Source organism: Salvelinus fontinalis, chromosome 18 (assembly GCF_029448725.1).
Source record: "Salvelinus fontinalis isolate EN_2023a chromosome 18, ASM2944872v1, whole genome shotgun sequence".
NCBI lineage: Eukaryota > Metazoa > Chordata > Actinopteri > Salmoniformes > Salmonidae > Salvelinus > Salvelinus fontinalis.
Genome location: NC_074682.1, coordinates 33,159,057 through 33,184,768, shown reverse-complemented (window position 1 = coordinate 33,184,768; position 25,712 = coordinate 33,159,057). Strand labels below are relative to the sequence as shown.

The window sequence follows — 25,712 nt, the reverse complement described above, 5'->3', positions numbered from 1 at the left end:
GCCTCTTGATGTTGGATGAGGTCTTTTGTGAGGTGGTGTTTGTGGTGTTCGAAGCTCTTGCATCAAATATAGTTATCTGTTACTTCAATGTCAAGTAAAAAACTAAATATGTATTATCTAGGCAACATTTGTCAATCACTATGATCAAATGAAGATATTATTAAATTTAACCTACAAATGTGAGCCTGTGGGACTTGTGCAACACAATTTTTGACCTATATGATACATCTATGAAGAGTGTAATGATTAACACTGGAATAATAAACAATCAAACAAAAGTAGGCCCGGCACCTGTGGCTGCACGGCCTATTGCAGGGATGAGCAACTGCCGGCCGGTCAGCGGGAATGGACATAATAATAGAGAGCACACCCACAAAGTGCCTCGGGGGGTTAGTGCCTCAGTGTGGGTGTGTGTGTGTGGTTCAGGCCTCAGGGCTCCATTTTATATGTGCAGCAAAGTGTCTCTGATTCTGGAGAGTGTAGCTAGGGGTTCAGGTCTCAGTGTCTGTAAGTAGAGGTGGGGTATAGTGCAAATAGGTTTTGAACCCTTTATAGACTGTCTTCCACACGGCTTTGTGTGTCTGGTAGGGACCCAGGAAGGGTTAGGGGTGGAGCGAGGGCTGTGTCTGGTAGGGACCCAGGAAGGGTTAGGGGTGGAGTGAGGGTTGTGTCTGGTAGCGACCCAGGAAGGTTAGGGGTGGAGTGAGGGGTGTGTCTGGTAGTGACCCAGGAAGGGTTAGGGGTGGAGTGAGGAGTGTGTCTGGTAGGGACGCAGGAAGAGTTAGGGGTGGAGTGAGGGGTGTGTCTGGTAGCGACCCAGGAAGGGTTAGGGGTGGAGTGAGGGGTGAGTCTCGCATTGTTGGTGTTGTATGCATTGTGGTCTTCTTTCTGCGAGAGAGCAGCAGGCTGCCCTGAGTGAAGGAGGAGGAGAAGGACCGTCGTCGTGACGAGGCGCTGCGTATGACCGCTCTAAAGGACTCCCCGGAGTAGTAGTAGAACAGAGGGTTAACCACACTGTTGGCCGCCGCCAGACACAGCGTCACCACCAACACCCGCTGCAGTGTCGCCGTAGCTACACAGCCCCACCTGCCCACCACCGCGTGCAGGTGCAGTGAGCGAGCCACGTGATAGGGCAGAAAGCACAGTAGGAATGTGCAGATCACCATGGCGACCAGACGCAGAGACCGGCGCCGGCGCCGACGTCTCCCCTGGTTACGTATCTTGTTCCTGTTCAGGCTACCAGTCAACCCTAATGCTGACGAGGCTGTAGCTGTCAGTCGGTGTATGATGCAGCCGTAGCAACCGAGGATGGTGACGAACGGGATCAGGAAGCCGAATGTCATGCCCACGTAGTTGAGAACGAAGATCATCTTCCAGGAGGCAGGGTTACGTGGCTCGAAGCAGCGTGTTAGTCCTGCCCTCACCCTGGTCCCCGAAAACAGGAATGGGACTGAAGCGCCGCCCACAAACAGCCAAATGCCCAAGCATGCCAATAAGGCACGAAGGGGCGTGGCCAAGGCTCGATGACGGAGAGGCTTCAGCACGGCCAGCCAACGGAGCACGCTCAGTCCAGTAAGGAAGAGAACGCTGTAGGGAAGAATAGTTAAGACATAGTTTATTAGTTAGGTGTCTTTCTGGGCAACCAGTGTCAACTCACATTCTGATAATTAGGTCGTGTGTGTGTGTACTGTACCTGGTGTAGAGGTTGAGATAGAAGCAAAACACACACAGTCGGCACAGCCAATCAGGGAGGTCCCAGCGAGCGCCTCTGAAGTAGTAGGCCAATCGCAGCGGCAGGGTGAGGGAGAAGCATGCATCTGATAGGGCGAGATTGGTCATGAGGACAGAGGACGCAGACCGTTTGGGCATCAGTCGCAGGAACACAAACAGCGCTCCAATGTTGCTAAGAAACGCCATAGGGAACACCAGTAGGTAGGTGACAGTGTAGGCTCGGTACTTAAAGAACTCGTCATCACCACTACAGGACTGGTTGCTATTCAATGCTGTCGTCGTGTGGTTACCAAGGTGAATGATCACTGGCGGAAGGGTGTAGTCGAGCGAGTGGGACGTTTCAAGCCACGGAGCTGGGGAGAGACACAGAGGCATCATCATTGGCGTAACTATCACCATAATCATCTTCATCATCATTATTATTACCCTCTTTATAAACACTATCGCTCCCATTATCATAATCGCTATCACCATTATCACAGTATTCGATATCGTTGGCATCATGACCATTGACCATCCTTTTAATCATAATCATCATCATCATTATCAGCAGAATCATTTCTATTATGTTATTTAACTGTTAGGGAAAGGTGGCACTATTACCATGTTGCTTAGACCTGCCTAGGACCTAGGTTTTAAGGGTGTGTGGTTGTTTCTGGACAGAACCACCATATCCAAAATAGCACTAGGCAGTTACATTGGAATGAGGAAGTGTGTCCTTAGGTGAACACGAGTTATGTTGTTCTGCTCGTGTAGGTCTGTTCGCTGATGCAAATGTTACAAACCACAGGAAAATTATCAGTTATACCTGCCAGCCTGAGGCAACGGCTATGTTAACAACAACAACGCACTATATATACACTACAACAGTCAAACAGCATTCGGCTGAAAATAAATACTACAGCCTTATATGTGAGTAAAATGATCTCTTCCAAGAGGTCTGGACCTTTATGCCACAGGATGTAGTGTGCTCACCTTGTAGTGAGCACACTACAAGTAACTGTTTCAACAGATGTGTGTGAAGGAGCTGCAGCTACTCACTTGTCATTCTGTCAGAGCATACTCCTGCATTCTGTTGTACATCATTCGTGGGACAAATAGTGTCTGCCTGTCGACCTTTGCTGTGTTATCAGATACTACAGTACTGGTAGATTACTGTTAGAAGTCCCTTAACTCTAACTACACACATCTGGAGTCTTCTGAGTATGTCTAGTCAAGACACCCCCAATAGTATAAACTATGTCTTCATTAAAAGTCCCTCTTCTCTTTTCTCCTCTCCTTTCCTCTTCTCTCCTCAGATACGTCAGGAGTCGTGTTAGTCGGTTTGTTTGAGTCTGAATAGTTTGTGCACTCTTTATGCAGAGTTTAAGTGGGGGGGGGGGGGGGTTCGTGGTGGAGTTCCATGGAACAGAAACGGTATGACTACTGGGCAGAGTGCCAACTCAACGACCCGCCTCTCTCTATTTCAAGTTTGAAGATTTAGTGAAATGCTAAACTTGCGAGCTTTACCCAACCGTGCAGTATTCAATGTAAAAATAATATTTAAAAAAATTCTAACACGAGAAATACGAAAGGAAGCTACAGTTGAAGTAGGAAGTTAACATACACTTAGGTTGGAGTCATAAAAACTTGCTGTTCAACCACTCCACAAATTTCTTGTTAACAAACTATAGTTTTGGCAAGTCGGTTAGGACATCTACTTTGTGCAAGACACAAGTCATTTTTCCAACAATTGTTTACACCCAGATTATTTCACTTATAATTCATTGTATCACAATTCCAGTGGGACAGAAGTTTACATACACTAAGTTGACTGTGCCTTTAAACAGCTTGGAGATTTCCAGAAAATGTCATGGCTTCAGAAGCTTCTGATAGGCTAATTAACATCATTTGAGTCAATTGGAGGTGTACCTGTGGATGTATTTCAAGGCCTACCTTCAAACTCAGTGCCTCTTTGCTTGACATCATGGGAAAATCAAAAGAAATCAGCCAAGACCTCAGAAAAAAAATTGAAGACCTCCACAAGGTCTGATTCATCCTTGGGAGCAATTTCCAAACACCTGAAGGAACCACGTTCATCTGTACAAACAATAGTACGCAAGTATAAACACCATGTGACCACGCAACCGTCATTCCACTCAGGAAGGAGACGCGTTCTGTCTCCGAGAGATGAGCGTACTTTGGTGCGAAAAGTGCAAATCAATCCCAGAACAACAGCAAAGGACCTTGTGAAGATGCTGGAGGAAACAGGTACAAAAGTATCTATATCCACAGTAAAACGAGTCCTATATCGACATAACCTGAAAGGCCGCTCAGCAAGGAAGAAGCCACTGCTCCAAAACCGCCATAAAAAAAGTCAGACTACGGTTTGCAACTGCACATGGGGACAAAGATCGTACTTTTTGGAGAAATGTCCTCTGGTCTGATGAAACAAAAATAGAACTGTTTAGCCATAATGACCATCGTTATGTTTGTAGGAAAAAGGGGGACGCTTGCAAGCCGAAGAACACCATCCCAACCGTGAAGCACGGTGGTGGCAGCATCATGTTGTGGGGGTGCTTTGTTGCAGGAGGGACTGGTGCACTTCACAAAATAGATGGCATCATGAGGAAAGGAAAATTATGTGGCTATATTGAAGCAACATCTCAAGACATCAGTCAGGAAGTTAAAGCTTGGTCGCAAATGGGTCTTTGAAATGGACAATGACCCCATGCATACTTCCAAAGTTGTGGCAAAATGGCTTAAGGACAACAAAGTCAAGGTATTGGAGTTGCCATTACAAAGCCCTGACCTCAATCCTATAGAATTTTTTTGAGCAGAACTGAAAAGGCGTGTGCGAGCAAGGAGGCCTACAAACCTGACTCAGTTACACCAGCTCTGTCAGGAGGAATGGGCCAAAATTCACCCAACTTATTGTGGGAAGCGTGTGGAAGGCTACCCAAAACGTTTGACCCAAGTTAAACAATTTAAAGGCAATGATACCAAATACTAATTGAGTGTATGTAAACTTCTGTCCCACTGGGAATGTGATGAAAGAAATAAAAGCTGAAATAAATCATTCTCTCTACTGTTATTCTTACATTTTTAAAATAAAGTGGTGATCCTAACTGACCTAAACAGGGAATATTTACGAGGATTAAATGTCAGGAATTGTGAAAACTGAGTTTAAATGTATTTGGCTAAGGTGTATGTAAATGTCCGACTTCAACTGTATATACTCTACAGGGTAAATGTACAATGTGCAGGGATACTGGAGTATTTGAGGTAGATATTTACATGTAGGCAGGGATTAGGAAAAGTGACTGGTAGCAGGATTAATAATAATAATAGTATGGCAGCAGCATAGGAGGTAGGTGTGTGTGTGTGTGTAGTGGTGCGTGTGTGTATGTGAGTGTGTGTATGTAAGAGTGTCAGTGTAGGCATTATAGGCGGATATACAGTACATGTAACCAGGGATGAAAAGTGACTGTAGCAGGAATATAGAAATACTTTTAGTAATATTCTAATGGTAATATATACATGTAAACAGGAGTAATAGTGGCCAGTAGCAGGATAAATACCTATGATAATGGCAATCAATAATCAATGAACAGCAGCGTGGTGGTAGTAATAAATCGAATCAATAATAATTTTAGTAGCAGCGTAAGTATAAGGGGAACAGTAGTAGTTAGCCGTTTAACAGTCTTATGGCCAAGGGATAGAAGCTTTTTATGAGTCTGTTGGTCTGAGCCTTGATGCACCGGTACTACCTGCCGGACGGGAGTATGGAGAACAGTCCATGTCTCGGGTGGCTGTAGTCTTTGGCAATTTTTCAGGCCTTTCTTAGACACCTCCTGGCATGTAGGTTCTGTCTTCTCTATGTCACCACATAAGCAAGTATGAAGATAACGTATTAGAAATTTTCTGACCTTTTTTTGTCAGATGCAAATGTCAGATGCAAATGTACACATTGAGGGAGAGAGAGAGTTCACCGGTATTGACTGTCATTCCTGCCTCAGGCCGGCTGGTGGGAAATGTGCCAGCTTTTTTTTTAGAAAGGAATGATGTGTTTTGGTATTTATTGAAGGTGAAAACTTGGGCTAAGGGCTGACTATTTGGCCGGGCCTTGTGTCATTGTTATTGAGCAGCCTGCAACAAATAAGGGGTAATAGGCTTAAGTGAGGTGTTGATCAAGATATCAGAGGTTATGACGCCAGACTTGTAGGCTCCAGTGCGAGATGAGTGCTAGAATGCAAGAGATCGGGAGTTTGTGAGCAGGACTGTGCACGCGGAGGACAAATGGTCCACACAAGTGAGGACGAATGAACGGGGCCTACTACAGTAAATCACTGTAGAATGTTGGGGTCACTACACTTATAACCTGAAGTGGATCCTTAAAGGGTACAGTGAGCTGAAAAAAGCTAATAAAGGTCCAACAGATTTACCATGACCATCTTCCTTTTAATTGGCTGCCCCGCTCCTGTGACTCTTGGGAAGCTGACCTGGCCATACCTTGTCAGGTGGGTAGTGGGCCAGTGAAGACACAAAGAGAACCTGCAGCCGCTGGCTCAATAATAGATTAATCTGAGGCACAATGACTAGAGAAAGGGGAACCTGGGTTGAGATCAAAACACCTCCTCCTCCATGCTTCACAGTGGGAACCACACATGCGGAGATCATCCGTTAATCTACTCTGCGTCTCACAAAGACACAAAAATGTGGACTCATCAGACCAAAGGACTTTCCACCGGTCTAATGTCCATTGGTCATGTTTTTTGGCCGAAGCAAGTCTCTCCTTCATATTGGTGTCCTTTATTAGTGTTATTTTTTCCAGAAATTAGAAAATGAAGGCCTGATTCACACAGTCTCCTCTGAACTCTACATTTATTTTGGCTGAAACTTCTGAGGCTGGTAATTCTAATGAACTTATCCTCTGCAGCAGAGGTAACTCTGGGTCTTCCTTTCCTGTGGTGGTACTCATGAGAGACAGTTTCATCACAGCGCTTGATGGTTTTTGTGACTGCATTTGAAGAAACTTTCAAAGTTCTTGAAATTTTCCGTATTGACTGACCTTCATGTCTTAAAGTAATGATGGACTGTCATTTCTCTTTGCTTATTTGAGCTGTTCTTGCCTTAATATGGACTTGATCTTTTACTAAATAGAGCTATCTTTTGTATACCACCCCTACCTTGTCACAGCTGATTGGCTCAAACGCATTAAGAAGGAAAGAAATTCCACAAATGAACTTTTAACCAGGCACACCTGTTAACCTCACTAGGGTATGTGGGACGGTAGCGTCCCACCTCGTCAACAGCCAGTGAAACTGCAGGGCGCCAAATTCAAAACAACAAAAATGCCATAATTTATATTCCTCAAACATACAAGTATTTTACACCATTTTAAATCCAGCCATAGTGTCCGATTTCAAATAGGTTTTACGACGAAAGCACACCAAACGATTATGTTAGGTTCGAGCCAAGTAATCTAGAAGAAAAAGAAACGCACACCTATTTAGGCGAGGTGCTGGCTAGCGGAGTAGAAAACTTAAAAATAAAGGAGAGCCGCACACTCTAGGAGCTCAGATAGAAAAATATTTAATTTACCAACGTTTCGACAGGCAAGCTGTCTTCATCAGGGTACCCTGGTAAATTAAATATTTTTGCATCTGAGCTCCTAGAGTGTGCGGCTCTCCTTTATTTTTAAGGTTCGAGCCAAGTCACAGAAAAAGACAGCCATTTTTCCAGCCAAAGAGAGGAGTAACAAAAAGCAGAAATAGAGATAAAATTAATCACTAACCTTTGATGATCTTCATCAGATGACACTCATAGGACTTCATGTTACACAATACATGTATGTTTTGTTCGGTAAAGTTCATATTTATATCCAAAAATCTGAGTTTAGGCGGGACGCTACTATCTCACTATCAAAAAGCCAGAGAAAATGCAGAGCACCAAATTCAAATGAATTACTATAAAAATGATAAAAATCTAACTTTCATTAAATCACACATGAAAGATACCAAATTAAAGCTACACTGGTTGTGAATCCAGCCAACATGTCAGAATTCAAATAGGCTTTTCGGCGAAAGCAAACGATGCTATTTTCTAAGGATAGCACCATTGTAAACAAAGAGAGAGAAGCATATTTCAACCCTGCAGGCGCGACAAAACGCAGAAATAAAAATATAATTCATGCCTTACCTTTGACGAGCTTCTGTTGTTGGCACTCCAATATGTCCCATAAACATCACAAATGGTCCTTTTGTTTGATTAATTCCGTCGATATATATCCAAAATGTCCATTTATTTGGCGCATTTGATCCAGAAAAACACCGGTTCCAAATTGTGAAACGTGACTACAAAATATCTCAAAGGTTACCTGTAAACTTTGCCAAAAAATTTCAAACTACTTTTGTAATACAACTTTAGGTATTTTTTAACGTAAATAATCAATAAAATTGAAGACGGACCTGTGTTCAATACCGGAGGAAAACAATGTGTAGCATGCTTTCTGGTCACGCGCCTCTAACAAACAGTACACTTCACTGGAGCCTCATTCTGAACATGGCTACTTCTTCATTTCTCAAAGGAAAAACCTCAACCAATTTCTAAAGACTGTTGACATCCAGTGGAAGCGGTAGGAACTGCAAGAAGGTCCCTTAGAAATCTGGTTTCCAATGAAACCTCATTGAAAAGAGTGACCTCAAAAAAAAAAAAAAACTCAGAATGGTTTGTCCTCGGGGTTTTGCCTGCTAAATAAGTTCTGTTATACTCACAGACATGATTCAAACAGTTTAGAAACTTCAGAGTGTTTTCTACCCAAATATACTAATAATATGCATATCTTATCTTCTGGGGATGAGTAGCTGGCAGTTTAATTTGGGCATGCTTTTCATCCAAAATTCCGAATGCTGCCCCTTACCCAAGAGAAGTTAATTGAAATGCATTCCAGGTGACTACCTCATGAAGCTGGTTGAGAGAATGCCAAGAGTGTGCAAAGCTGTCATCAAGGCAAAGGGTGGCTACTTTGAAGAATCTCAAATATAAAATATCTTGATTTGTTTAACACTTTTTTGGTTACTACATGATTTCATATGTGTTATTTCATAGTTCAGATGTCTTTGCTAATATTCTACAATGTAGAAAATTGTAAAAATAAAGAAAACCCTTAAATGAGTAGGTGTGTCCAAACTTTTGACTGATACTGTACATCTTGGTTGTTTTTCTCTAGGATGCCCACAGACCTAACAAGACTCATGTGGAGGTCCCCCAGTACCAGTCAAAAACATTTACTGAAGTATATATGGAGACTGTTTAGTGACAAAAATATGGGGTTCAAATACATGTAAAAAAAAAAAAAAAAAAAAAAAAAATCACGTTTCTTGATCTTATATCTCTCAGATAAAGGATAGACGCTTCAGAACAAACTTTCTTTAGATTTTTTTTGAGGGGGGACTATCTGTTGTTCCATGTAGTGAATATGTTATTCAATGCATTTGTATGCGCTAATAGCAGTAATGCCAAAAAAAAAAAAATCATCAAATATATATTTTTTTAAATATTTTTTTGATACTTCAAGGTGTTTTAAAATTAAAAATCAAATAGTAAAATGATCCTTGGTATGACCTTCTTAAAACTATTTCATATAGCTTGGTAGTACCCCCCACCCTCCCCCGGCTTAGACAGGGCTTATACTCTTATGGGTTAAGGTGGGGTAGGAGAGGTGGAGAGTGAGACACAGCTCTGTGTAAGAGAGGTACTGTATAGAGACTGGGGAGATCACGGCTCCTCAGCTCAAGCTCAGCACGTACACAGAGGAATCAACCTCACTAGAAATGATCGAGACAGGTGGGATTTAATTATAATATGAATGAGAGACACCAGTCTCTAGTCTATTTTACCATTACCTTATGGGATACCATTATTTTCTTATGGAGTTATCAAGAGTTGTAATTCTAAGTTGATTGGTTATTCTAATTGGTTTATTTTTTTTATTTAACATGCAGTGGTGTTTGTTTTTGAATCACGAAGGAAAGATGATCACATGTTGGCAGGCACTGATAAGGGTGGAGAGATGTGGTTTAGTGAGGAAGGGCCGAGGTTAAGGGCCTGCCTAGCAACAAAGATGCAATGTTTAGAGAGAAGGAGGAGATTCCACCCAAAATTGGGGTATACTACCACTGGTGAATGACCCAATGGGTGAATAAACTTGGTTTAAGCTTTACTAATCGTCCGTGAGTTTTACTAGGTTCATTTAGAACCTAACAAGTGTTACAAAATCCTCTTCTTACACTAGTATTCCCATAATTATCCACTATGCTTCACCTGAGCTTATAAAACCAATCATACATCTTCTGTGTCCAGAGTTGAGGGACAGATGTCTTATTTCCTCTCTTTCCTCATCTGCCCAAACAGGACTTCCTGTAGCTCAGGAAACTACAGATGAGCCACAGGGCCTCCAGGTCAGTGTTCTAGGGGTCAGCTGCTGCTGTAAACAACGGATGCCCACTCTTCCCTCCTGTCCTGCAATTCTCTTTTCAGCATAACCCAGGTACGACTGTCTGTGCTCCATTCTAGCCAGCAGCATACCACCCTGCATACCACTACTGGCTTGCTTCTGAAGCTAAGCAGGGTTGGTCCTGGTCAGTCCCTGGATGGGAGACCAGATGCTGCTGGAAGTGGTGTTGGAGGGCCAGTAGGAGGCACTCTTTCCTCTGGTCTAAAAAATATCCCAATGCCCCAGGGCAGTGATTGGGGACACTGCCCTGTGTAGGGTGCCGTCTTTCGGATGGGACGTTAAACGGGTGTCCTGACTCTCTGAGGTCATTAAAAATCCCATGGCACTTATCGTAAGAGTAGGGGTGTTAACCCCGGTGTCCTGGCTAAATTCCCAATCTGGCCCTCAAACCATCATGGTCACCTAATAATCCCCAGTTTACAATTGGCTCATTCATCCCCCTCCTCTCCCCTGTAACTATTCCCCAGGTCGTTGCTGCAAATGAGAACGTGTTCTCAGTCAACTTACCTGGTAAAATAACGGTAAAATAAATAAAAATAAAATAAATAAATTCTACCAGTTCAACATTGACTTTTCATCTTCTCATCATCTCCCCCTTGTTCTGTGTCTTTCTGTTTCTCTGTGGGTGTGTGTGCAGCAATGTTCCCTCTAAACTGCATGCCTGTGTAGCTCTCCCGGGGAAGAAACATTTCTAGAGTTTTCCCCATTAGTTAACACTATCAACATTTCGCTTTACTGTTGGAATTGTGATTGAATCAATGCAATATTAAAACCCCTTTCAATGCAACATGCCGAGACTAAATGAACTATGCAAGACTTACTATGCAAAACTCAGTGGCGTGTATTCATGGATGCCAAGGGAAGCCAGGCTTCCCCAAAAAATGGACCAATACAATTTTTTAATAAAACGTAATGTATTTTTAGTCTCTCTGTGTTTCATAATTTTCCTTCAATTCACAAGAGGCTGAATGTATCTCACAGGAGAAAGCATCTGAGCGAGTGAAACAGCGCCCCTCTGTCTCTCTACATGTAGGCCATCTATCTGATGCTGTCGGGTCCAAACCAGTATGACATTGCTTTTGTTTACCCATAAATGGCCATATGACCTTTGAAATGTTTGAATCCTTCTTGATCTGTAATGTGATTTGTGGATTCAAATAAAGTATTTAAAATGTGTGTCTGAATTTATTTTGTAGGCCTACATAGGGCCTACTGTTGTGCAGTGTCTTATGTGGCTCTTCTCCCACCAGATAGCAAACGTGCACGCTCTCTGAGTGCTGTGGACACAGAGCCACCTCGAATGCCTCCACTCAGCTCATCCAAAACAACACACGTGCTGCCCTCTGCAGGCTGGCTACACAAACCAATGACTGACCTCTCAATCAGAGAACTTCAACCACTCCTGAAAAACATACAGGGGAAGAGTATGAGCTATTCATTTCTTATGTATTTTAGTTTTGGTTCTTTAATAGGACTGTCCAAATCAGTTAACCAGTGCATGTATTATTATAATGACGCACTGCAAAGTCTATTGTCAGACCTGAAAATGAAGCAGTGAAGTGTTGCATATACACTGTTGATTTAAATCAAGATTGGGATTTCTAAGAAAGGTTGGCTGAGTTTCTCTGTGATTCATTCTAATGGAGAAGACTAATAATTAAGATTAATATGACTTGATGTTGATTACAGTAACTTTGATTCCTCCAAGTTCTTACAACAAAGGCCAGATGGCTCCCTGACTGATATCCAGCATTACCATGGTGACCTCCATCCACACTCATCACAGGGACTCAGGTAAGAGTCTGACCTCTGAATGTAAAAATAGCAAATGGCCTTTGTCAATGTATGAGACCAAAAGAAAAACCATTGTCTCAAATCAGTTTGACAGATACAAAATCTTGTGTATCACCGGTATCAATTTGTACTCCATACAGTACATTCAGCATTCATTCGATAGGGCATATCCAATTTATACATGTTAGTTTGTTGGGAAATTCCAACTGTCTTCATGTCTGACATGAAAAAAAAAAAAAATGAAAAAAAAAAGACTTTAAAATGTCTCTTCAGGACTTGGTCTTTTTCCAAATATGGCTATCTTCTGTATACCAACCCTACCTTGTCACAGCACAAATGATTGGCTCAAACATATTAAGAAGGAAAGAAGTTCCACAAATTAACTTCTAACAAGGCACACCTGTTAATTGAAATGCAGTCCAGGTGACTACCTCATGAAACTGGTTGAGAGAATGCCAAGAGTGTGCAAAGCTCTTCATCGGGGCAAAGGGTGGCTACTTTGAATAATCTCAAATATAAAATATATATTTTTAACACTTTAACACTTCATTTGGTTACTACATTGTTCCATATGTGTTATTTCATAGTTTGTCTTCACTATTATTTTACAATGCAGAAAATAGTAAAAATAAAGAAAACCCTGGAATAAGTAGGTGTGTCCAAACTTTTGACTGGTACCACATATTATTTTAAATATATATATATATTTTGAATATATTTTCCTTCTTATTATTTTCCCCTAACTCTACCACCCCTCGCCTAATTGGAGTAACCTAATGGACAACAGGACTTAGGCTTCCACTTCCAGCTTTTTCATACTACATAACTTTCACGGACAGTATATTTTACATTAGTTATCTTTTGTTTGTTTTTAGTCTCAGCCTTCAGCTATCCTAAACCCCTCCCACTATCTCTGAAGAACATCCAGTTTCTAGCTGCCATATATTTTTCTACTGTGCTGTTTCACAAAAGTTCTGAACCTTTCTATTCTCATAGTTTCTACAGATTGTAAATGAAAGATAAACACCTTTGCTAAGAGTATTATTGATCAATTGACTAGGACTTTTTAAATCACCCAGCAGTGCTATTTGCAGAGTTTGCTCCAAATAAATATTGCAGCCATTACTTAACCTGCAACCAAAAACAAGCTACATATGGGAAGTACCAAAACAAGTGATCTAATGATTCGGTCTCTTAACAGCAAAATCTGCAGAGCTGTAATGGTTGTATCCCCATATACATAACATTATATTGGTTGCAAGCATTTTGTATGATCATTTAAATTGAAAAACTCAAAGTTTTGAATCCGGCGTCGTTTTGTATATCAGTTCACAAACCATGTGCCGTGGAATCGGTACATCGAAAATCTCCTCCCAACTATTTTGCAACCTGTATGGCAGCTGTCAGTCAAACTGGTATATTTTATGTATCACAATTTTCTTTAGCCAGTTTTAGTCTTTAATGCATGGTTTGATCTTTTTGTGTGAGTACAATTTATTATGCGAGAAATGTCAGTGGAAATGCTTTTATGGGCAAATATTTATATAATAACCATCACATTGAAGTAAACTTGGGAGTCACACGATGACATGTTGTGTGGTCCTCCCACTATGACTCATCAGGAAACCATGCATTTTATTAGTCTACAGATGAAAATTATGATGAACTTCACAGGAGGTAAAAGTGCAAGGTGATGAGCTTGATGCTCCTTTCCAATAAATATTGAGGTTTTTATTCTGGTGACATGATCACTGATGCTTGGCTGCTGTTTGACAAATAAAAATAATCTTGGTCTTTGTCCATAATAATCTCATCACATAGGCTATACTCACACTGTATCTGTGAGCTATTGGCTAGAGCCCTTTGCCAACACCAGAGATGGCACACTCGCTATATCACGGAATAACATATTTTGTGAGAAAGCCATCAGTAGAGTTGAATGTGATGGAAACCCATTTAACTTGTATTTTTTATTCGGTCCATGGGAATTTAACCACAAAAGGCATAGCCTTTTATCCCCAACAAGTCAATTTGATGGAAACACATGTAAAACATTGTAATGGATGAGGAGTGTAGGTTTGAAAAGGATTTGTTTCTTGTTGGGCTGCATTTTTTAAAATAAGGATGTGCATCTGGGAAACCCGTTTGAGGTATTGAAGAAGGTAAAGCATGTTTTGGGAAAAGTGGAATCAATCGAAGTGACCAGGAGTGGGCTTTTGCTGGTTAATTGTGTCACTGAAGAGCAGAAGAAGAATGCATTGGGAATCACAAGAATGTCAAATTCCAAAGTATTATACGTTGAACTGAAGGAGTAGAGCACCTGTTAAGAGTCATAGCCGGGGTGTCGATGGAAGAAGATATTTAATTATTCAAGAGAATCCAAGATGTGGTTGGTGCTCGTCATCTGAAACGCATGGTGAATGGAGAAAAGGAAGAAAGTCTATTGGTTCTTTAGTTTTTTGATAAAGAGCACATCCCCACACATATAAAGTTAGGTTATGTAAAGTATGCAGTAAGAGCATTTGTCCACAAGCCACTACAATGCAATAACTGTAAAGGATTTGGCCATGTTGCAAATGTTTGCAGGCGGAAGGTGTGTATTGAAAATCAGAGTGAAGAAGATCAGTGTTGCAACTGTGGTGGGGATCATGATCCAGAGTTATTGGAGTGCCCTGTAAAGGTGAAGGAGGTCAAGGTGGCAAAAGTAAGGGCAGGTTATAGAATCTCCTACGGCCAGTCGGAACAATTGAGAACGCAAGTGGCGCTAGTGTTGATGATATGGTAGTGAATACGCCTCAACCATTAGTAAATGTTTGTCAAACGAGAATCATCAGAAAAGTGTTTGGGCCTGAAATAATTCTCAGTGGAAGACCTGCAAGGGTTACTGGCGATGGAAGAATTACCGCCCTCCCAGGCCAAAGACTCAATCATTGACACTCTTACTGACAGTTGTGGCTGCTTTGCGTGATGTATTGTTGTCTCTACCTTCTTGCCCTTTGTGCTGTTTTCTGTGCCCAATAATGTTTGTACCCTGTTTTGTGCTGCTGCCATGTTGTTGTCATGTTGCTAACATGCTATGTTGTTGTCTTAGGTCTGTCTTTATGTAGTGTTGTAATGTCTCTCTTGTCGTGATGCGTGTCCTGTCCTATATTTTTATTTCCAGCCCCCTTCCCCACAGGAGGCATTTTGCCTTTTGGTAGCCCGTCATTGTGAATAAGAATTTGTTCTTAACTGACTTGCCTAGTTAAATAAAGGTTAAATAATTTTTTTATTAACAGAAGTATAATTCATTTTGGTTATTGTTTTTATGCCGATTTTAGAATAGCTGCATGAAATCTGTTGCTAATTGGATGGAAACCTAGCTATTGAGAGACCAAAGCTAAAAGATTTAACGTCTTTTTTTGTATGAACTCCACATCTGAAACTACATTTCCCAAGCACCCTATGGAGTCTTGTTTTTGTGAGCGCAAGCAATTCGACCAGACTCGATGCAACCATACAAGCGTTGTGTGTGGAACAGGATATTTTGCTACCTTGAACGGTGAGTATTATTGCAATGAATTCTCCTATTAAATACCCATCGTGTTAATATACAGATTTTGTTTTAGTTGTAAGTGGGTGGGTGTAATTTGGAACGTTCCAACGAATCTGTTCCAAAAACTTCGTAAAGTACAAGGTTGCCAACAAACGCATACAAAGTAGCATTATCAATTCACCTAGCTAACTAGCTGCCGAATAGGCATCAACTCACCACGTAACTTATTCTTAATGTTTGTCCATAGACTACCAGAGGGAGGAATTTTCGGAATAAACGTGTGCGTGAAAAACGTAATTAAATAGCCCACAACCTACCCGGTATCTGATTATGCCGCTGTACAACTTTGTATGCGTTGTTTGTTGGCAACCTTGTTATTTACGAAGATTCCTGTTGGAACGTTCCACAAATTATACTCACCCGTTGTAAAATAGCTACTTGGCACTGTCAATGACTGACCTGCGTATTGTGTCAATTGCAAGGCTGTCAAAACGCTTTCTCAGAACACATCAACTCTTCAAGTTGCTTAACGGTTTATGCCTGGCTGGAGCGATAACGCAATCTCTCATGTGTATTACAAAGACTAGTTGGGTTAAAGTTTGTATGGTATAACTAAGCAATAACGCTCGAGGGGGTGTTGCATATGGCCAACATACCGCGGTTAAGGGCTGTTCTAAATACGACGCAACGCGGATTGCCTGGATACATTCCTTAGTCGTGGTATATTGGCCATATATCACAAACCCCTAAGTTGCCATATTGCAATTATAAACTGGTTACCAACGTAATTAGAGAAGTACAAATAAATGTTTTGTCCTACCCCTGATATACGAGCTGATATACCACAGCGTTCAGCTTATCAGCGTTCAGGGTTCGAACCACCCAGTTTATAATATATGTTCTTCACTCAACAAGTGGACATTTTATATTTAGGGTGGGGTTACTAAATTAAACACTAACTTCCTTGCTGTTATATCTTGTGAAACGTTCATGGTTCCTGTCAGTACTTTGTTTATTTCACACAGACATTTGCCTAGCTGATAGCAAATCAGCTGAAATGACAACTAGTAGGCCTAACCTTCACAGACCATTGACCAAAAAACATGATTCATGCATTTTTTGGTATCACCTTGGCTATCACATGCAATTGTATGCTAATACTTGTGCTATGTTTGGTCTGGCAGCCACAGCCTGTTAATGTAAAATCCATTGCTTACCCTTCAAGATTGGTTGGCGTTCACGCTGAGGTTAAAATCCATAGCAAGGCTGGTTGAACACAGAATTAGACCATTAGATTGCTAATTAACTACAATTATCGACCCCAGCAGCACAGGCAGGCTATGAAGGCATACCAGTTAGGAATACCAGTCAGCAAGCAAGAGGTTTCAGAGAGAGGCTGAGAACATATCACTGGGCCTGGTGCATCTTGAATTGAACTTCTTTCTGGATTTGTCCTGGTAACTAACATCAGCCATGTAATGACCCAGAACCACCCTGTCTGCTTAGTTTTGGCCTACCAGGGAAGACCCTTGAGGTTTTGTGTGTGTTTGAAGCTTCTGTGTGTTTACATATGAGTCAGCGCATTGGCAAGCTCTTAGCCCCTGGTTTGATGATTATTCCCACCTACCCCCATGACTGAGTGGAGTTGTTGCTTTGGTTACACATTTCCCTTAAGTTCCACTAATGTGGTCAAAGGTTCCGTGACTGGCATTATATTAACTTAGTGCGACAGGATGTTTTGTATGTGTGCCTCTTGGCTTTCGTGGGGTTTTAGAACAAAAGACCCAGAGTAGGCCTGAATTCGCCCTGCATCGACTCAAATCTACCTGATTGCATACAAATTAGGTCTGTGTTTGAACCAAACAAACATGTTGGTATTGCTGCAGGGGAAACTACGAAAGTGATAGTAGAGAAAGTGAATATCTTCTTTTTGTTTTCTTTTTGATTTCAAACAATTGGTGAGCGGTTTATTTATAGAGGGGGTCAGCAGCAAGTAAACTCTCCCTCTTTCTCTGTGATTTTAAATCTGAAGAACTGCTAGGGTGAACTTTGACTTGAGACTTTTGATCTAAAAGCCGGTTATCTTTCTTTTCGTTCAGGCAGGTAAACAGATGAAAATAGTGGGGGAAGAGAGCAACGTCTACTGAAGAAATAACCAAGACATTCCCTCGGCAGTCTGCAAGGCCATGCCTTATAGAAGTCTCTGCATATAGGAAGAACTGTGTTTTGACTGGTGTGTCAATCAGGGGACTCCTGCTTTACTTTTTAAAGACACTTTCACCAATTTAAGGGATTTCTTACTACCCATTTCACTGGGGGACTGTTGAACAATAACCACAATGTACCAAGTGGTACCAGGAGGTGCAGGGGGCACAGTTACCAATGCTACACCTATCAAACAGAAACTGAAAAGGGACGCACGTCCCCTAGTTGTAGCAAGTGTCTTAGGCTTGGTGCTGGTGATTGCTGCGGTGACCGCATGGTGCTATTACATTGGTTCTCTGCGCAAGGCTGAACTGCTCAAGACAGAACTTCTGGACCTTAACAAGGATGGCTACATCATTCGCAACCAGGCAGGGGCTATTGTCTTCAGGATGTCTTTCAGGTTTGTGATTCGCTTCAGAATAGGACAGCATCAATCAGTATTCATTAACCAACAGTTACTATTAATCATTATGGAAAGTGTGATTTGAGAATTTCTTTCTATTATATACCTGTATCCAATTCAAATGAATCTACTGGGGAATGGAAAGCATGCTTGCCCCCTAATCTGGTACAGTTCCCCTTTAAAAAGAATCAAACTAGTCATGATTTGATCTCAGAAACAATATGAGCTTATTCAGGTATTTATATTTTAAAGTGCCAAATGTAACCATAAATCAACTGCTCTAACATGAATATAGCCTGAGACTTGAATGCAAAGAAATGTGATATGTAACTGATCATTCTTCTCTAAATGTTGAATGACAGGTCTGGCACCCTGGACTTAGACTCGTGTTCTAAGGAGGGGGAGATACTGAGCTGTGGGCGCACCAGTGATAGGAAACTCAAGTTTTTCATCCAGACTGTATTTGACAATACAGTCCAATGCTACCGTGTGCGTTGGGAAGAATTGGTTCCCAGCCTGCCCGTGGAGCACGCCATGACCTACAACGTCTCGCACTGGTATGGTGGAGCCGAGACTGCCATACAGCATTGGCCTATATCCATCTCCGGGCAGCAAGCACCCAAACCTTTTGTCACCAGTGATATCTACTCAAACCGAAATGGCTTTGGGGGCATTTTGGAACGCTACTGGCTCTCATCCAATGCCACGGCCATTAAGATCAATGACTCTGTGCCCTTTCATCTTGGCTGGAACGACACAGAGAAGACCATGTACTTCCAGGCGAGGTACCATGACACACCCTACAAGCCAAACCCTGGTGAGGCACCTTGTGCTGAACTCAGCTACAGAGTCTGTGTGGGCTTGGATGTCACATCCATTCACAAGTACATGGTGCGCAGATACTTCAACAAGCCCAACAAGGTGCCTTCCAAAGCCATGTTCCGCCATCCCATCTGGTCCACGTGGGCACTACACAAGACTGACATAGACCAAGAGAAACTGTTGAAGTTTGCTGCCAACATCCGCAAGCATGGCTTCAACTGTAGCCACCTGGAGCTAGACGATCGCTACACAAACCGCTATGGGGAATTTGATTTTGACTTGGCCAAGTTTCCCAACGCTACAGCCATGTTCCAGAAGCTCAAAACAGATGGTTTTCTGGTCTCTCTCTGGACACACCCTTTTGTCAATTACGACTCTGAGAATTTTCACACCTGTGTAGAAAGAGGGCTTTTTGTACGAGAACCTACAGGTCGTCTTCCGGCTTTGGTAAGCTGGTGGAACGGCATCGGGGGCATTCTAGACTTTACCAACCCAGAGGCCCGTGATTGGTTCGCCTCCCACCTGCGGTCTTTACGATCCAAGTACGGAGTGTCCTCCTTCAAGCTGGACGCGGGCGAGACAAACTACTTGCCCTGGCAATTCAGTACAAAAATACCCCTTCGCGACCCTAGCACGTTCACCCGTCGCTACACCGAGATGGCTATTCCTTACAATGAGCGGGCCGAGCTGCGTTCAGGCTACCAGTCCCAGAACATCTCCTGCTTCTTCAGGCCCATTGACCGGGACTCTGTTTGGGGCTATGAGCTAGGCCTCAAGTCCCTTATTCCCACCGTGCTTACCATCAGCATTCTCGGCTACCAGTTCATCCTACCGGACATGATTGGTGGCAACGCCTATCTGAACCGCACTGATGGTGAGCGCACTTTACCGGACCGTGAGCTCTACATCCGCTGGCTGGAGCTGTCTGCTTTTATGCCCTCCATGCAGTTCTCCATCCCCCCCTGGGAGTATGATAACGAGGTGGTGGAGATCGCCCGGAAGTACACTGCTATCCATGAGAGCATAGTGGCCCCACGGGTTCTGGAACTTGCTGGGGAGGTGCTGGACACAGGAGACCCCATCATACGACCTCTGTGGTGGATCGCCACTGGCGACGAGACTGCTTATAAGATTGACTCCCAGTTCCTGATAGGGGATGACCTCATGGTGGCGCCAGTACTGGAGCCTGGAAAGCAGGAGAGGGACATCTATCTCCCGGCTGGACACTGGCGGAGCTACAAGGGAGAACGGTTTGATATTAAGGAGCCTCTGCACCTTACAGACTACCCGGTAGATCTTGATGAAATTGCTTACTTTGTCTGGGTTTAGTGAAGAGTGTTACAAGGCTGGACAGCTTAGCGGGTGGGCCTGCATGCATTTGTTTATAGTATTTTCTCTGATGTCAGGGCTCACAGCACATTTGTGTTCTTGTAAATGTAGAATCACTATTACTGAAGAATGATCAAGGAGAAACCTTTCCTGCTTGCTCAAACATGTGCATTTGCAATAAACCAGGAATGTTGCGGAGGAGGCAGGTGGGAGGAGCTATAGGAGGACAGGGTCATTGTAATTGCTGGAATGGAATTAATGGAACGGAGTCAAGCGTGGTTTCCATGTCTGTGTTTACCGTTCCATTTATGCCATTCCACCCATTACATTGAGCCCGTCCTCCTATAGACCCTCCCACCAGCATCTTCTGGAATGTAGATATGTTTATGCATTACAATTATGTATCATGAGACATATGACCCAAACATTTATTCAGCATGACATAACAGTCGACTATTAACAGAATAGTCATCGGCTGTCTTTGACATTTTTAAGGGCTGATATTTGAATGCTCTCATGTCTTATTTATGAGTCAACACACTAAGAAGGGAAGATGTATATTTGACATGCGAAAATGCCTTGTATACTTACATATATGTTAATGATTTTTTGGTTTTGCTGATATTTTTGTTTTTGTGTCAATGCACTTAACAATACAGTGTGTAATTGTTCAGTCAGTGGTTGTTCTGTTAAGGTTCTCCCCACTCTGAAATCAAAAGAAGGTGCACGTGAGATTCTACACCTAAAGATTTCTCAGGAAGTTGGGTGTCATATTTCCCCTGTTGTGTTAACCATGTGTGCTTCCCAAATGGCACCCTATTCCATATGTAGAAGGCAAAAATAGTGCACTATATAGGGAATATGGTGCCATCTGGGACTAGAACTGTGGCGGTCATAACATTTTGTCAGACGGTTATTGTCATGCAAATGACTGCTGGTCTCACGGTAACTGACCATTAATTAACATAAACACTTTTAGCATCTCCAAGCCTCCACTCATACAAGCCGCTCAGACATACTGGGACCCACTTCTTGACATGGAAGTAGGTGATTAGACATGTCTTTTTGAGTGCTTAAAGCTTAATTACTTTCTCAGTCTTGTAATGTTTTAAGTGACAAACTATCCATTTAATTTGGTGTCACTTTTTTATATTATACCCTCAACCTTTGGCTAAATAGTCTTTACATTTCAGGCTTCATTGAGAGGACTTGAAATGGGTGCAATTCAAGTTTTGTTTAAGTAGGCAATAATGAAATAATCCAATATGTAAGATGCTATGAGGTCTGAGTGAACTGAACTTTGAACTGGAACCACTGTGTGTGACATATGTCAAATATCCATCCAGACTGTCTTAAATGCCGTTTAACAAATAATATACTGCCACATTTTCTGCATGACTTATGACTGCATGAATTATACTTCTGACCGATATTTGAATGTCATTACTCTTTGTAATTGTTATATTGCAAATACTTTTTTGCTGTTTTGTTAGCCAGTCCTTGGAGACCTTAAAGATTGAACCTGTGTACGTGTGATTCACCATGTCGCGGTAATGTGAACTCTTAGGTCACCTAGGGGTCATTGTTTTTACTGGCAGAAGCTTCTCCATAACATCTCTGCTTATTTATAGCAGTTCTCATATCGACCTTACAAGAGTAGATCTATGCTCTCCTGAAAGACTCGCTGGAACTAGCCTAAGTTTTTTCCACTTTTGGTACATACAAAACAAAAACATCAAGATGCTGACAGACTTCCCTTTGAATTTCAGAGCACTCTTTACCCATGACAGGAGATTTTGTATGCAAGCCAAAAACATGAGTGAAATAGCAACATAGTTTGCAGGAACTGTCATTGCAGGTGAAACCGCTTTGATTAACTTTTATATGAAGTACCTTTTTATTATATATTTTTCTAGTGAACAGCATAATGTAGTAATTCGGCCAAAACCACAATATGCGAAGGCTTATCAATACACGTTCAGCATTATGTGACCTGGAACAGGTAGATGTGTATTAGGTTGACTGATTACGTTGTTTGTATGTGGGAGAGTTATTGTGAGGGTCTCCGACCACCATAAAGTCAAACAGTTTGATTTGCAGTTATATTTGCTTGCATCACATTGTTCTTCATAAGATTGTGTGAACAGTGAAGACTATGGTAAGGCTAGTTTTATAACAATGTGAGGTTCAGAAGAGTAAAGTATCAATGTATTGTTAGTCAGAGAAAGGTACGCACTGATATAGCAATGAATGTATGGCTCATGGCCTCAAAGGATGGATTGGGAAAAGTTCTCAATGTTAGCATTTTTTATTTATTTTTGCTTCTTACTTACTTTGTGACACGAGTCCTTTTCCTTTAGGAGGATAGCTTTGGAAATGCCCTTTTTATATTCTCAGTGTGTCAATCAATTTCATATTTTTTTTTCTAAGCCAGATACAACACGCTTATACAACACTTTGAAATGTTTTCTTTCTACACACGACTACAAAAAGCTACTGTGTAATTTTATGTGGTTACATATTACTAGTGGAGGTAGGCCTACTGAACTGTGCTATTCAAGAACATCAAATTGCTGACAATTTAAGTTAGCTAAGCAGAAAGACCGGTACCCCCAGCTACTATTTTGCATCCCTAGTTGCCAATTTGGCAAAAGACGGTGCAAATCAGTAAAGCTACAGAAACGTGAGTTTGTTTCAATGACATACAGTGAGGGGAAAAAAGTATTTGATCCCCTGCTGATTTTGTACGTTTGCCCACTGACAAAGAAATGATCAGTCTATCATTTTAATGGTAGGTTTATTTGAACAGTGAGTGACAAAATAACAACAAAATAATCCAGAAAAACGCATGTAAAATTTTTTATAAATTGATTGAGGGAAATAAGTATTTGAACACCCTCTGCAAAACATGACTTAGTACTTGGTGGCAAAACCCTTGTTGGCAATCAGAGGTCAGACGTTTCTTGTAGTTGGCCACCAGGTTTGCACACATCTCAGGAGGGATTTTGTCCCAGTCCTTTTTGCAGATCTTCTCCAAGTCATTAAGGTTTCGAGGCTGACGTTTGGCAACACGAACCTTCAGCTCCCTCCACAGATTTTCTATGGGATGAAGGTCTGGAGACTGGCTAGGCCACTCCAGGACCTTAATGTGCTTCTTCTTGAGCCACTCCTTTGTTGCCTTGGCCGTGTGTTTTGGGTCATTGTCATGCTGGAATACCCATTCAGGACTCATTTTAAATGCCCTGGCTGAGGGAAGGAGGTTCTCACCCAAGATTTGACGGTACATGGCCCTGTCCATCGTCCCTTTGATGCGGTGAAGTTGTCCTGTCCCTTTAGCAGAAAAACACCCCCAAAGCATAATGTTTCCACCTCCGTGTTTGACGGTAGGGATGGTGTTCTAAGGGTCATATGCAGCATTCCTCCTCCTCCAAACACGGCGAGTTGAGTTGATGCCAAAGAGCTCCATTTTGGTCTCATCTAACCACAACACTTTCACCCAGTTGTCCTCTGAATCATTCAGATGTTCATTGGCAAACTTCAGACAGCACATATTCATGCCCATCTTGAGCAGGGGGACCTTGCGGGAGCTGCAGGATTTCAGTCATTCATGGCGTAGTGCGTTACCAATTGTTTCTTGGTGACTATGGTCCCAGCTGCCTTGAGATCATTGACAAGATTCTCCCGTGTAGTTCTGGGCTGATTCCTCACCGTTCTCATGATCATTGCAACTCCACGAGGTGAGATCTTGCATGGAGCCCCAGGCCGAGGGAGATTGACAGTTCTTTTGTGTTTCTTCCATTTGCGAATAATAGCACCAACTGTTGTCACCTTCTCACCAAGCTTCTTGGCGATGGTCTTGTAGCCCATTCCAGCCTTGTGTAGGTCAACAATCTTGTCCCTGACATCCTTGGAGAGCTCTTTGGTCTTGGCCATGGTGGAGAGTTTGGAATCTGATTGATTGATTGTTTCTGTGGACAGGTGTCTTTTATACAGGTAGCAAACTGAGATTAGGAGCACTCCCTTTAAGAGTGTGCTCCTAATCTCAGCTTGTTACCTGTATAAAAGACACCTGGGAGCCAGAAATCTTTCTGATTGAGAGGGGGTCAAATACTTATTTCCCTCAATAAAATACAAATCAATTTATAACATTTTTGACATGCGTTTTTCTTGATTTTTTTTGTTGTTATTCTGTCTCTCACTGTTCAAATAAACCTACCATTAAAATTATAGACTGATCATTTCTTTGTCAGTGGGCAAATGTACAAAATCAGCAGGGGATCAAATACTTTTTTCCCTCACTGTAAGTAAGGACATCTTTGGACCTTCGGTATTATTTTGATGTCTTTTTACATTTTGTCATTCAGTATCTTGCTGAAATGTAAAGTTATATATCCTAATGCTGAATTTCAAGGACCACCACCAGCTTTGTTGAAAATACTTAGACATGGTTGTGTTCTTTTAATACATTTTTTTAAGGCTAATTCTTATGTTATCAGGGACATTGAGCAGGTTTTAATATATACTGAACAAAAATATAAACGCAACATGCAACAATTTCAAAGATTTTACTGAGATAATACATATAAGAAAATCAGTCAACTGAAATTAAATTAGGCCCAGCCAATCAGGTGTTTTTTTTCCCACAAAAGGGCTTTATTACAGACGGAAATACTCTTCACCACCCCACTCAGATGATCCCGTAGGTGAAGAAGCCGGATGTGGAGGTCCTGGGCTGGCGTGGATACACATTGTCTGCGGTTGTGAGGCCCGGTTGGACGTACTGCCAAATTCTCTAAAATGACGTTGGAGGCAGTTTATGGTAGAGAAATTAACATTAAATTCTCTGCCAACAGCTCTGGTGGACATTTCTGCAGTCAGCATGCCAATTGCACACTCCCTCAACTTGAGACATCTGTGGCATTGTGTTGTGTGACAAAACATGCTTTTTGTGTGTATGGAACAATTCTGGGATTGTTCTTTTTCAGCTGATGAAACATGGGACCAACACTTCACATGTTGCATTTATATTTTTGTTCAGTGTCATTGCCATGGTGATGATCTACTCAAATGACTGGTACAGCATTGCCACAGTTGCCTTTCATTGTGACGTTGACATGTCATTAAAAAACTTGAGTTAGTGTAACTACTCCAACTTAACCTCTATTTCTAGGAACAATACAATGGAAGTCATGTTGCCTTTGTCTTCAATGCATAGCCTGGATTGTGTTTTCATATGACTAAAATGTACAATGGTCATCTTTAATTTGCTTGAATTTTATAACTGTCTGTTTTTCCCCTTATGTTTACGTTGTTGCAAATAATATACAATTTTAATGATTGTCAATTATCTGCCTTTGTATTTGAATGGTACAGTAATACATGTCCAGTGTCTGAAA

General features: G+C 41.8%; 2 protein-coding genes across 5 annotated transcripts; one reads left to right on the top strand and one right to left on the bottom strand.

The window, feature by feature from the left end:
- Positions 1-549: 549 nt before the first annotated feature.
- LOC129815322 (cysteinyl leukotriene receptor 2-like) lies at positions 550-17,109 on the bottom strand. 3 transcript variants are annotated; one of them, XM_055869028.1, is made up of 4 exons: positions 16,775-17,109; positions 2,022-2,084; positions 1,694-1,903; positions 550-1,587 (listed from the first exon to the last, which is right to left on the bottom strand). In XM_055869028.1, the coding sequence occupies exons 3-4, from the start codon at positions 1,867-1,869 to the stop codon at positions 648-650; spliced, it is 1,116 nt and encodes a 371-aa protein (XP_055725003.1). In that variant the 5' UTR covers positions 1,870-1,903; positions 2,022-2,084; positions 16,775-17,109; the 3' UTR covers positions 550-647. The 3 variants fall into 3 exon arrangements, with proteins under 3 accessions (XP_055725003.1, XP_055725002.1, XP_055725004.1); XM_055869027.1 differs by lacking the exon at positions 16,775-17,109 and adding an exon at positions 2,773-3,105 and having other exon boundaries at positions 1,694-2,084; XM_055869029.1 differs by lacking the exon at positions 16,775-17,109 and having other exon boundaries at positions 2,022-2,105.
- LOC129815321 (myogenesis-regulating glycosidase-like) lies at positions 11,497-25,712 on the top strand. Of its 2 annotated transcripts, none has more exons than XM_055869026.1 (5): positions 11,497-11,652; positions 11,937-12,022; positions 15,461-15,563; positions 17,661-18,162; positions 18,528-25,712. In XM_055869026.1, the coding sequence occupies exons 4-5, from the start codon at positions 17,897-17,899 to the stop codon at positions 20,314-20,316; spliced, it is 2,055 nt and encodes a 684-aa protein (XP_055725001.1). In that variant the 5' UTR covers positions 11,497-11,652; positions 11,937-12,022; positions 15,461-15,563; positions 17,661-17,896; the 3' UTR covers positions 20,317-25,712. The 2 variants fall into 2 exon arrangements, with proteins under 2 accessions (XP_055725001.1, XP_055725000.1); XM_055869025.1 differs by having other exon boundaries at positions 17,657-18,162.

Coding starts and splice junctions, on each gene's coding strand:
- LOC129815321 (XM_055869026.1), top strand. CDS start 17,897: ATGTACCAAGTGGTACCAGGAGGTGCAGGGGGCACAGTTACCAATGCT. Junction 18,163..18,527: donor GTCTTCAGGATGTCTTTCAG/GTTTGTGATTCG, acceptor GTTGAATGACAG/GTCTGGCACCCTGGACTTAG.
- LOC129815322 (XM_055869027.1), bottom strand. Junction 1,588..1,693: donor TATCTCAACCTCTACACCAG/GTACAGTACACA, acceptor TCTTCCCTACAG/CGTTCTCTTCCTTACTGGAC.